The 13,618-nt window shown below is 40.9% G+C and overlaps 2 protein-coding genes across 2 annotated transcripts; both read left to right on the plus strand.

Moving 5' to 3' along the window:
- The first annotated feature begins 272 nt into the window (after nucleotides 1-272).
- Nucleotides 273-785, plus strand: LOC114378885. The gene has a single exon (XM_028337474.1). It carries the CDS (start codon nucleotides 273-275, stop codon nucleotides 783-785), a length of 513 nt encoding a protein of 170 aa, XP_028193275.1.
- A 4,265-nt stretch (nucleotides 786-5,050) lies between these two features.
- On the plus strand, nucleotides 5,051-7,540 carry LOC114378886. The gene is made up of 3 exons (XM_028337476.1): nucleotides 5,051-5,269; nucleotides 5,403-6,149; nucleotides 7,163-7,540. The coding sequence occupies exons 1-3, from the start codon at nucleotides 5,051-5,053 to the stop codon at nucleotides 7,538-7,540; spliced, it is 1,344 nt and encodes a 447-aa protein (XP_028193277.1).
- Nucleotides 7,541-13,618: the final 6,078 nt, after the last annotated feature.

Genomic DNA, 13,618 nt, shown 5'->3' on the forward strand with positions numbered 1-13,618 from the left:
TTGGGTTAGGATTATCAATTCTAAGTATGGAGGTTGGGAGGCCTTGCAGTCTGCTCGGGCTCAAGGAAGATATTCTGGTTGGTGGAGGGATCTAAGAAAGTTGTATCATTATGATGGGCAGAGCATTTTTTAGCATTGCATGAAATGGAAGGTGGGTTGTGGGATAAAGTTTATTTCTGGAAAGACAAGTGGATAGGGAGGATTTTACTCTCCAACAGAAATACAATCAGCTGTTTCTCATCAATGAACAGCAAGATGATCTCATTTCTATGATGGGGACTTTTGACCAAGATAGGTGGAGTTGGAATCTCAAGTGGCGGAGGAATCTGTTTGATTATGAGAGTGATCAAGCTGTGAATTTTATGGAGGAGATCAATTCCATGTACATTCAGAGATATGTTAAAGATGTTATGTTATGGAAAGCTGACCCTAGTGGGGTGTATACCACTAAGTCTGCCTATAATCTACTGATAACTCTTTCTTCACCAGCCTTGGATAGGAGAACATCACAGTTACTTTGGAATATGAAAATCCCTCCAAAACATGCAGTTTTCACTTGGAAGCTTTTAAGTGGCAGACTCCCCACTAGAGCTAATCTTTCAAGGAGAGGGGTGAACATTCAGGATACTGCTTGTCCTTTATGTGGTGATGTGCAAGAGGAGGTGGGGCATCTATTTTTCAATTGCAAGAAGATACTAGGGCTTTGGTGGGAGTCCATGAGCTGGATTCAGGCTATGGGACCTCTATCAGTCTCTCCAGTGGACCATTTTCTTCAGTTTTTGTGATGGTTTTGGAGCTGAGAGAAATCACAGTACTTGCTGTGGATGGTGGGTTGCGTTGACAAGTACTATATGGAAGCATAGGAATTCCTCATATTCCAGAACAAACCTTTCGAGCCACAGAAGGTCATGGAAGATGCTATGTTCTCAATATGGTCTTGGTTAAAGGCTAGACAAAAAGGTTACAACATCAGTTTTAACCATTGGTCTTCCAACATCTCGGATTCCTTTGGTTAAACCTGTATGGGATAACCTTTTTAGGCGGGGTAGCTTGGGCTTTTTGGAGGGCAGCACCAATGGTGCCTTGTATTTCCTATATCCAGTACCACTTGTACTGTTTTTACATATATTAATATATATCTAATTTTGCCTTCCAAAAAAAAAATATATAGAAGCTACTTGGTTGGGAAGAATAAGGAGCCCACTAATATTTTGCAATATGCTGACGACACGGCTTTTGAGGGAGAGGCTCTTTGGGAGAATGTTCTAGTTTTGAAGGCTTTGCTGCGAGGTTTTAAATTGGCTTCTGGATTAAAGATCAACTATGCCAAAGTCAGTTTGGGATTATTGGAGGGATGGTCAACTGGGTAAATGAGGCAGCCCTACTTCTGAACTGCAGACAAATAGAAACCCCTTTCTATTATTTGGGTATCCAACTGGGAAAATGGAAATGGGCCCTAGCTTCTGAACAAAAGCAGCTATGGGCCAGAATTATTAACTCCAAATATGGTGGATGGAAGGAGTTCCAGCTTCGAAGAGATAAAAGGGGATTTTCCAATTGGTGGAAGGATCTGAGGAAGATTTACCATCAGTCTCAGCACAACATTTTTCATCAAAACATGGTTTGGAAGATAGGTTGTGGTGACAGAATTGATTTCTGGCATGACAGATGGGTAGGCGAATGCACTCTTTAACAGCAATACAACCAACTTTTCATGATAAGCAGTCAGCAACACAACCTCATTTCAATGATGGGTAATTTCTCCCAGGACAATTGGAGATGGGATTTGCAGTGGAGGAGAAATCTTTTTTATCATGAACATGACTTGGCTGTGAGCTTTATGGAAGACATTACATCTATATGTATTCAGAGAAATGTGAAGGACATTATGATGTGGAAAGCTGAACCTAACGGTGTGTACTCCACCAAGTCAGCTTATAGCCTAATGCTGAAGCTAAATGATTCTGGTTCACAAGACAGGTTTTCTAAACTAATTTGGAATCTGAATATACCCCCAAGGGCAGCAGTTTTCATTTGGAGACTTCTTAAAGACAGGCTCCCCACCAAAGGGAATCTGTTAAGGAGACATGTGGATATTCAAGATGCTGGTTGCCCACTCTGTGGCCAAGGGCAGGAGGAAGTGGGGCATCTCTTCTTTAATTGTAAAAGGACAATAAATATGTGGTGGGAATCAATGGGATGGATCAAGGCTGTAGGACCTCTTCCAGCCTCCCCATTAAATCATTTTGTTCAATTTTGTGTTGGGTTTGGGACAAACACAAATCAGAGTACATGGAGTGCTTGGTGGGTTGCTCTAACTAGCATTATATGGCATCACAGGAATCTTCTGATTTTTTGGTGGGTTGCTCTAACTAGCTTGGAGTTTTTTGGAGGCCAGCACCAGAGGTGCTTGTATTTCTTTTATTCCAGTACCACTTGTACTGCTTTGATCATTTTAATAATATATATATTTTATCCCTTCCAAAAAAAAAATTCATTTCCTAAGGGACTCAATTCCTCATTCATTGAAACCAGTATGCAACATTTTACATCAAACACCAGTATATAACATTTTAAAGCAAACACCACTATATAATATTTTAAATGAAACAGCAGTATATACATGCTAGTTCCTACGTACGTACCTGGAGTTGCTATAACCCGAACGACCTTAAACAACAATGTCAATTAAAAGTAGTCTATGATAACCTGAAAAAAAAAACCAATGGTCATGGACATGGCTGACACATTTGGAGAAGATTTTGGTATTCATTTCAACCAATGGTCATCCAATATCAGAGCAGGATTTAATCATATAGTAAGAAATGGAAGCCATTAAACCAAAGTCAATACTCATGAATGCTAGAACATCCATCAAGAATGATAACAAAGCAGTAATTTCAATTAAATTCATCTTAGTTTTTCTATTTTATAATCACTCCTAGGTTCTGTCAAGAGCAGACTTGACAGATTCCTAGTGTTAGATCAATGGCTAGCCCTATGGCCTGACTCATCCCAGCATGTTCTCCACAGAGATTACTCTGACCATTGCCCTGTAATTTTGAAAACTAAACTGGTTGATTGGGGCCCTAAGCCCTTTAGGGTGCTGGACTTGTGGCTCAACCAAAAAGGATATCAAAAGCTGGTGCAGGAGTCTTGGTCTAAGGATCAGCAGGGTGGATGGGGGGGCATTGTCCTTAAAAACAAGCTGAGAAATCTTAAAAATACCATCAAACAATGGAGTAAAGATATTGCTGATATCAATGTTAGTCGAATCCAGAATTTGAGACAGAAGCTTAATGACTTGGAAACTACAGCTGGTGATAGAGTTTTATCTCAAGAGGAGGTCAAAGTCAAGAAATTACTGCAACAAGAGCTGTGGGAGGTTTCAAATGCTTATGAATCCCTGCTGAGACAAAAATCTAGAGATAAATGGATTAAGGAAGGTGATAGTAATACAGCTTATTTTCACAAAGCTATAAATGTCAGAAGAAACTATAATGCTCTTCAGGGTCTCTTCATTGATGGGAATTGGGTTCAACAACCTGACCGAATTAAGAATGAAGCTTTTAATTTCTTCCTTCATAGATTTTCTAAAGATAAGAGTTTCAGACCCACCCTTGATGGGGTTTTCTTCCACTCCATTGATCAGAATCAAAGAGAGGGACTCATTGCCCCTTTTTCTGATCAAGAGATTAAAGATGCTGTTTGGAGTTGTGGTGGTGATAGATGCCCGGGTCCCGATGGTTTTAATTTCAACTTTATTAAGGCTTTTTAGAAGATTCTAAGACCTGAATTCAGGAGATTTGTGGATGAGTTCCACTGCCATGGAAGCTTTCCTAGAGGCAGCAATGCTTCCTTCATGGCCCTTATCCCTAAATCAAATCATCCTCAATCCTTAAATGACTACAGGCCTATTTCTCTCATCGGCTGCATGTACAAAGTCATATCCAAGCTTTTGGCAAACAGGTTGAGGACCGTTATTTCGGGTATTGTTGATGAAAGGCAATCAGCCTTCATAAAGGATAGATATATCCTTCATGGAATTCTGATCCTTAATGAGGTGGTGGAGGAAGCTATGAAGACAAAGCAGCCAGTTATGGTCTTTAAAGTGGATTTTGAAAAGGCCTATGATACAGTATCTTGGTCTTTCTTGGACTACATGCTGTCAAGACTAGGATTCTGTACTAAATGGAGACAATGGATTGCTGCCTGCCTTCAATCAGCATCTATTTCCATTTTAGTTAATGGTAGTCCGACTAAAGAATTCGCTCCTACTCGAGGTCTGAGATAAGGGGACCCTCTAGCCCCTTTGTTGTTTAACTTAGTGGGGGAAGGTCTCATTTGAATGATGAGACAGGCCATTGTAAAAAATCTGTACCGTAGCTACTTGGTTGGAAAACAAAAAGAGCCTATTAATATTCTCCAATACGCTGATGATATTGTTTTCATTGGTCAAGCTTCCTTGGAAAATGTTATTGTTTTGAAGGCAATGCTTAGAGGCTTTGAGATGGCCTCTGGTCTGAAAATCAACTATGCTAAGAGTCAATTCGGAATTTTTGGAGATTATGTTAACTGGTCTCAAGAAGCTGCTCACTTTCTGAACTGTAGGCAGATGGGGATTCCCTTCAACTACTTGGGCATCCCCATTGGGGTCAGATCCTCAAATCAGGTGGTATGGGAGCCTTTGATCAGCAAATTTGAAGCTAAACTCACTAAATGGAACCAGAAAAGCTTATCTATGGCTGGCAGGGTTAATCTGATAAATTTTGTTTTGAACGCTTTACCAATCTATCTATTATCCTTCTTTAAGTTACCCCAAAGAATAGTTGATAGATTGGTTTCTCTGCAAAGGAATTTTATGTGGGGTGGGGGCATGATCAAAAGAAGATTCCTTGGGTCAAATGGGATGAAATTTGTCTTCACAAGAAGGAAGGCGGTTTGGGAATAAAAAATATGATTAAATTTAATGCTGCTCTCATGGGAAGATGGATTTGGGAATTACATTCTAAGCAGAATCAGTTCTGGGTCAGGGTTATAAATTCAAAGTATGGGGGATGGCCAGCCTTGCAGAATGGCAGAGTCCATTGCTGGGACTCCCATTGGTGGAGAGATCTCAGGAAGATATATCAGCACAATGACTTCAAGATTATTCATCAAAATCTGGTGTGGAAGGCAGGTTGTGGGGATAAAATTCGATTTTGGAAAGACAATTGGCTGGGAGAGGGCTGCAGTCTGGATCACAAATACCCTTAGCTCTTCACCATTAGTAAGCAGCAGAACGATCTTATTTCAACCATGGGTAGCTTCTACCAGAATATTTGGAGATGGGATTTGAAATGGAGGAGACACCTATTTGAACATGAGGAGGGAGTAACTGTGGCTTTCTTGGATGAGATTAGTGCTTACCCTATCCAAAGTCACTTGAAAGATACAGTTCTGTGCAAATTGCTTTCCTCAAAGGCAGACATATCCTCCATGGTGTAATGATAGCTAATGAGGTCTTAGCTGAAGCTAAATTCAAAAATAACCCCTGCATGATTTTCAAACTTGACTTTGAAAAAGCTTATGACTCAGTTTCTTGGGGATTCCTAAACTATATGATGATGAGGATGGGATTTTGTGAAAGATGGGGAAAATGGATCCATGGATGCCTTTCTAGTGCAACTATATCAATTTTGATCAATGGCAGCACTACTAGAGAATTTTTGCCTGAGAGGCGACTGAGGCAAGGAGATCCCCTTGCACCTTTCCTATTTAATATAGCAGCTGAGGGACTCACTGGTTTGATGAGGACAACTGTCTCCAAAAACCTTTTCAGCAGCTATAAAGTGGGGAGGCAAAAGGAGGAGATTAACATCTTGCAGTATGCAGATGATACACTGTTTTTTGGAACTGCAACTACAGCTAATGTTAGAGTCATGAAATCTATCCTCAGAATTTTCGAGTTGGTTTCAGGACTCAAGATTAACTATGCTAAAAGCCAATTTGGGTGCTTGGGTAAATCTTTGGACTGGTGCAGGGAAGCAGCTAGCTACCTTAATTGTGGCCAGCTGGAATTTCCTTTTTCTTACCTTGGAATTCCAGTAGGGTCCACCTCTAAAAGCTGGGATGTTTGGCAGCCTGTCATCAGTAAGTTTGAATCTAAGGTAGCCAAATGGAAGCAGAGATGTCTCTCTATGGGAGACAGGATATTCCTAACAGCGCTTCCTATCTACCTACTGTCATTCTTCAAAATTCCTAAAAAAGTGGTGCATAAGGTAGTATCTATTCCACACTTGGTGTTGGTTAAATGGAATGGAGACAGACTTCCATCTTCAGATTTTTGCAGTGCAAAAAAAAACAATCATGCAAGCATATTTGAAAACTTAAAATACGAATAACTCAAGTTAAAATCAATTCATTTTTTACAACTGTGAACAAATTAACTAAGGTATAGTAGGCAAATTTGTTTTCACTAATATTAGTAGGTCATCACCACTGCAGTAGAATTTAAGTTAAACTTAGATAAGTACCTTATGAAGAGGCCAGCTACCTTGTCACATCTAACAAGTCAGAACTGAACAAATTTTTGCATGTATAATTCAACAAATTTGTTATCAAACTTGTGTGTGTGTCTTTGTATGATGTGTGTGTGTGTGTCATCAGTGTGTGTGTGTGTCTTTGTATGATGTGTGTGTGTGTGTCATCAGTGTGTGTCTGTGTGTTTCTATCATATGTGTGTGTGTGTGTGTGTGTTTCATGACCAATTTTTCTTACTGGCAATTCAGTGGCAGTGTATTGCTTAGGCTTCCGTCGAAATGAAAGGAAAATCAACGAGTCTGACAGAACAACTTCAGTCTTCACTCTTCACTATTAGAACACAAATAAATAAAAAAATTAAACTACTTCAAGGATAAATAAAAGGTTCAGAAGCAGCAGACCTAGATTGTCTAAGCTATTTTATAATGGGCAGCTATAGTTACAATGATGATGAAATGAATTATAGAAAAACAAGTATAAAATACAGAAGAATAAAAAACAATTAAGGGCAGAACTCAAAAGCTTTTAGCCATGCTGCTTGGAATTTAATCAATGAATCAATCATGTCACTGAAATTTGGAACATAAATGAACTTCTCCCTTACTATCATTCTCTTTCTCTATTTTTTCTCTCTCTCTAGCTGCCTTGGGCTGATGGTGGGGTACCGTTTAAAGAACGATTCTCAGAATTATACCAAATCTCTTCCCAAAGATTGCATTCTGTTGAAGACATGAGGTACTTTTCCGAGCATGGGTGGGAATGGAATTTCTCTTGGAGACGTAATCTATTTGATAGCGAGATGGGGGTAGCATCAACTTTCTTAGAGACTATTGCTGCTATCAGAATTTGTGGTACCCTGAAAGATACCTGGCTGTGGGGAGCTGAACCTAATGGCATCTTCTCTACTAAATCAGCCTACAACCTCATTAAAGTAGAGCAGCTTTTGGAAGATCAAGATTCGGGTTTTCACCAGCTTTGGGATCTTAAAGTCCCCCCTAAGGTTCTGTCTTTTGCTTAGAGGCTGCTCTGGGATAGACTCCCTACTAAGGATAATCTTTCTAGGAGACAAATCCAGCTTGACAATGACCTATGCCCTCTATGTCAAACTCAACCCGAAACTGCATCCTATTTGTTCTTCACTTGCGATAAAGTGCTGCCACTATGGTGGGAATTCTTCACTTGGGTTAAGGAAGGCACAGCTCTACATAATAGTCCCATGGCTAATTTTCTTCACACCTCAACTACAACTGGAGGAAAGAATATTACTAGAAGAAGGAAGACTTGGTGGTTGGCTGCTACAAAGTCAATCTGGCAATCCATAAATGACTTGGTGTTTCACAATCAGGCGTTTGATATTCATAAGTTGATAGATAATTCTATTTTCCTCACTTGGACTTGGCTCAAGGGGTGGGAAAAGAATTTCTATGCTCCTTTTCACCACTGGTCCTCAGCAATGTCCTTAGTTTTTGTTTAAGTTTGCTTTGTAGGGAGGGGTTTGTGGGTTTCCTCACGAGAGGGTCATGTTTTTTGTATCCTTTCAGGAGTTTCTTCTCCTGTGTTTCATGTAGTACCCCTGGTACTCTTATCTATTAATATATTTATTCTTGGCGGTTAAAAAAAAATGGTCGTGGATCAAAGAAATGGACAAGGATTTTACTCTTCATTTTAACCAATGGTCCTCTAATCTTAAGGAAGGTTTTAGGAACTAGGAGGCGTTAACTCTTAAACTCTTAAACTGTTACAAGAACACAATAAGGGTAAGGGAAACTGTTAAACTCCAATAATAGGCGTTAACTCTTAAACTGTTACAAGAACACAATAAGGGTAAGGGAAACTGTTAAACTCCAATAATAGGCGTTAACTCTTAAACTATTACAAGAACACAATAAGGGTAAGGGAAACTGTTAAACTCCAATAATAGGCGTTAACTCTTAAACTGTTAGAAGAACACAATAAGGGTAAGGGAAACTTCACTAAGGAGAAGAAGCACAAAGTTGTCACGATGCTTGAGTTAAATATGAGAAACCCTAGCCATGTTTAGTTCACTAAGTGTGCGATACATGAATGCAATCAAATATTTATACAGGATTAGACCAAACATACCTACGTGAGGTGGCGAAGGAGAAGAAGCACAGACTTCTGACGATGCTCGAGTGCAACGAACACGATGCTCGACCTTAGACAAAATGATGGTCAGATGGAGAACATACAGCTTCAAGGTAGATGGAGAACAAAGAGAGCAAGAAAGCTTAGATGGAGAAGAAGACAGAGAGAAGGACAAGACAACGCGAAGGAGACGAAACATACCTAGGTATGGTGGCGAAGGAGAAGAAGCAGAGACTTGTGACGATGCTCGAGTGCGACGAACACGATGCTCAGATGCACACAGGGACGGTTTCGCTAGACGGAGATTAGAAGAAGAAGACAGCGCGGAAGCTTAGATGGAGAAGAAGACACAGAGTGCCAGCTTCTTAGGGCTCACCATATTTTTTAAAATATAACTTCAACATCGGTTTTTAAAAAAACCCAATGATAATTCAGATCGGGAATAAATTACTCTGTCTTGGGCCGAACTTCCATATTATTCCACAAGGCACGCGCAACAATGATGATTTGGAAACAAGGTGCCAAATTAGTCATGGCCACAGCCAGGTGGGCACTCAAGCATCCCTTTTATGGCATTGTGGTACTACGGTTGGGAATTTACACAAACAGACCCAACGTTTCCAAATTATGTTCTTTCATCAGTTCAATGAATCCATCCATTCTTATCTCGGTTATTCAGGAAAATAAACTCTTAGTGTCAGTCCCTTGTTTCCAGAAGATATGTTTGCTCTCTACGAATGATTTATGCTTCCTAATCATAACATGCCGACCTTCGAGGTCTTTCTTTCTTTTTCCTTTTTGTTTTTTTTTCTTCTTCTTTTTTTTTTTTTGAAAAATGATGTGTCTATCGGGGAAGGAGAGTATGCTGATGAAATTTTCTCATAACCATAAATGAGATTTTGGATGTTAGCATTTCGTTTCTAAACGACCATATAGAGGAAACATTGGGTCCAACAAAGATAGGAGAAAATCACTCAAAGTGTATCAATCTCACACAGGTAAGTGTTTTATCCTAATTCCGAACCATAGATATGTCATGACTTGATTTTGAAAATCATTTCCTATCAAATCAAAGATTACATGCGTGATCATGGATCAATAGGACTTATTTTGGGAATGGTTTTTAGGTGGGGAATTTGGCTTTGAGTGTTTTTCCCTTTTTCTCTTCTGTTTTTGTTTAGTGCGTGGCGAGAAAGTCGCTAGCGCACAGGATTTTGTCGGCAATCAAAGGGAGAGGACCACTTTAGGTCGTGGTTTCCTTTTTCTTGTTTACTTGGTGACAATTCTGTATTGTTCAGATATTGTCTGGTCCAAAGACCTTTCTGGATGTTTCTTCTGTTTTCTTCCGATCCTTGATCAGGAATTTTCTTTCCTTTTTTTTGCTTTCTCCCACTCTTTGATTGGGAATTTTTCTTCTTTTTTTTTTTGTTGTTTTCCGAGGGCAAGGATTGACATTCTCACCCTGGGTCAAGGTTTATGATAAGTTGGGATTTTGGCTCAAGGCTTGTAGAACGGGTGGTCATGATATATGTTAGGGTTTGGCCAGCGGTTCGAGGATAAAGGGGATGTCCTACATTATTTCCATGATACACATGCAACAATGATGATTAGGAATTTTTATGCAAAACTGGTCATGCATGCACCCATGTGGACACTCAAGCATCAAGTTTTTATGGTCATGTGACACTAGGGCTCAGGATTCATTTTCCCTATTTTAAGTCAACCCAGTGTTTCCAAAATATGTTCTTTTATCAAATCATGCATTCATCCGAGTCCATTTTGGGCGTTCGGGAAAATTTTCACAGCATTCACTCTTCAGGTGTATACACATTTTTTCAAAAACTGGTTAAGATCAGTAAAATCTTTCAAAGAAAAGTTGGAAATTATCTCTTTTCACAAGCATGTCGTTTTTTAGCTAGACAACTTTTATTTTTTATTCTTTTATTTTATTATTATTATTATTATTATTATTATTATTATTTTCTTCCTTCTTATTCTTTTCTTGCTCGCTCTCTTTTTGCTCTCTTTTTTTTCCATGAGGTATTTTGCTACCTAAACATACGTATCTTTTTGTGAGGTATTTTGCTATATACATGCGTGTCCAAGGTATCTTGCTACCTAAACATACATATATATGTTTTGTGAGATATGTTTGCTATATACATGCATATCCAAGGTATCTTGCTACCTAAACATACATATATATATATATATATATTTTGTGAAGTATTTTTGCTACATACATGCATATTCAAGGTATCTTTCTACCTAAACATACATATATATATATATATATATATATATATATTTTTTTTTTCTTGAGGTATGACTACCTTCCGAGCTTGTGCTTGTTTTATTTAAATTCCTAGGATCATGAGCAAATAGGTGTGTCCTGCTATGACTTGAGAAGTGATCAAATAACAAGCAGAGATTTAAAAGGTACTAGGTTGCCTCCTAGTAGCGCTTCTTTAACGTCTTGAGCTGGACGCGTGATGGCTTGTCGGTCACGGACCTAGTACTTTGCTTACCTTTGGCTTTGGACTTGGTCGCCTATTGGTCGGCCATGGGTCGTAAGCAACGCTCTAACCTTTTTATGGATGAGCTGAGGTGAACTCTAGAGGTGATGGCGGTGCGTCTGTTGCCCGCTGCCGGCCATCCCCAAGCTGCTGTGGTGTTTCGCCCTGCGCCTGCCTGGGAACGCAGTACTTCTTGATGAAAGCTCGATTAGTAGGGGGCCTAATGACCTTGCTGGGGGCGACAAGCACTCCGTAGAACTAATAGAGGCCCGTAATTAGAGCTTGGCAACTTCAAGACCCTGTTGGACTTCTTCGGGTCCACTGGGTGTCTTGCGGGCACAATCCCTGCAAATAATAGATGAAATCAGAAATCAGTTGAGCGATGTGCATACTTACCTATGTCATGATGACGTGACCTTGCCGAGGGCAACGGGCACCCTGTAGGACTACAAAGGCCCGTAACCAGAGCTGGAAACCCCAGGGCCCTGTTGGACTTCTCTGGGACCACTGGGTGTCTTTGTGGGTGCGATTCCTGCAAACAATAGATGGTATCAGAAATTAGTTGAACCATATGTATACTTACCTATGTCACGTTGGCATGACCTCGCTGGGGGGACGGGCACCCTGTAGGACTGACAGAGGCCCGTAACCAGAGCTGGAAACCCCAGGGCCCTATTGGACTTCTTCGGGTCCACTGGGCGTCTTGTGGGCGCAATCCCTGCAAACAATAGATGGTATCAGAAATCAGTTGAACCATATGTATACTTACCTATGTCACGATGGCATGACCTCGCTGGGGGGGACGAGCACCCTGTAGGACTGACAGAGGCCCGTAACCAGAGCTAGAAACCCCAGGGCCCTGTTGGACTTCTCCGGGTCCACTGGGTGTCTTTGTGGGTGCGATTCCTGCAAACAATAGATGGTATCAAAAATCAGTTGAACCATATGTATACTTACCTATGTCACGTCGGCATGACTTCGCTGGGGGGACGGGCACCCTGTAGGACTGACAGAGGCCCGTAACCAGAGCTAGAAACCCCAGGGCCCTGTTGGACTTCTTCGGGTCCACTGGGCGTCTTGTGGGCACGATCCCTGCAAACAATAGATGGTATCAGAAATCAGTTGAACCATATGTATACTTACCTATGTCACGATGGCATGACCTCGTTGGGGGGGACAAGCACCCTGTAGGACTGACAGAGGCCCGTAACCAGAGCTGGAAACCCCAGGGCCCTGTTGGACTTCTTCGGGTCCACTTGGCGTCTTGTGGGCGCGATCCCTGCAAACAATAGATGACATCAGAAATCAATTGAGCCATGTGCATACTTACCTATGTCATGACGGCACAGACCAACTGATACATTTGCAGGGGGAGATTGGCATTGTGGTCGCTGGGCAGAATGTTGCTAAATAGCAACGTCATCCATATCCATGTAAGAGTGGTCATGTTGGTGCGCATGAACCGCACTCATCTTTTTGCAGCGGCACGGGTGAAATCTTGCCCTGGTATGCATAGTAGATGCGTGATAGCCTCCTTCTCTAGATGTGCTTGCACAGTTGGTCGCCCTCCAATATAAGGGGGTGGCCCAGGAACTGATAAAAGGAAACTACTGGCCCCTTAACCGGGAGCGCAAGTCTCAGTTAAGCATCTAAGGGCAAAGGAACTTATATTCTCTTAAGGTGTGGATATGGAGCACACTAAAAATGAGGATGCGTAGCCCTCTAAAGGCGAGGGCGAGCAGTCCTCTGCAGGCGAGGATGTGCAGTCCTCTGATGGCGAGGACATATAGTCCTCTAAAGGTGATAGGTACTAGTACCCAAGGGTCCAATTTTATGAGAAAACAAGAGATCGACTCATCGAGAGGGCCGGTCATCCAAAAAGATTGGACACAAGATGTAGGAAATCTATGCAGTTAACATGATTTTTAGGGATGCAGACGCATGCAACCTTTATCGTGAAATTTGGTAATGTTGACCTCATATGAAACAATGCAATGCAATGGAAAGTTGTACAATGTTCATGACATTCTTTCCCTATTTTGTGATTTTGATTTTGATTTAATTTTTTTTTGGAAAACACAGATTGACTGTCCTTTTGAAAAAGGTGATAATTCATGCAACCTTATCCTATCTTTTGCAAATCTCTCCGGGAACTCCCTCAAAGTGTATGTTCTATTTGATTTAGTCACTTGATCATTTTGGAGGGACGGCAATGGAGTCGTTTGACGTTTAATCAATCTATTGAAATTCCAGGGTTTGTCTCCCCCCCTTTTTTTTCTTGTTTAAAAACATCGACGGGTGAGAACTTTTGATCTGCCCCTATGTTCACTTGAGGCTCATGCACGATGCCCCTCATTGCCCCAGTGTAAGGCTTTGAGGTACCAGTTGTTATCTTTCGTCATGACCTTGTAGCTGGGAACCTATTGGGTGAGAACTTCTAATCTGCCCCTAGGTTCGCTTGAGGTTTTTGCATG

This window comes from Glycine soja, chromosome 12 (assembly GCF_004193775.1).
Source record: "Glycine soja cultivar W05 chromosome 12, ASM419377v2, whole genome shotgun sequence".
NCBI lineage: Eukaryota > Viridiplantae > Streptophyta > Magnoliopsida > Fabales > Fabaceae > Glycine > Glycine soja.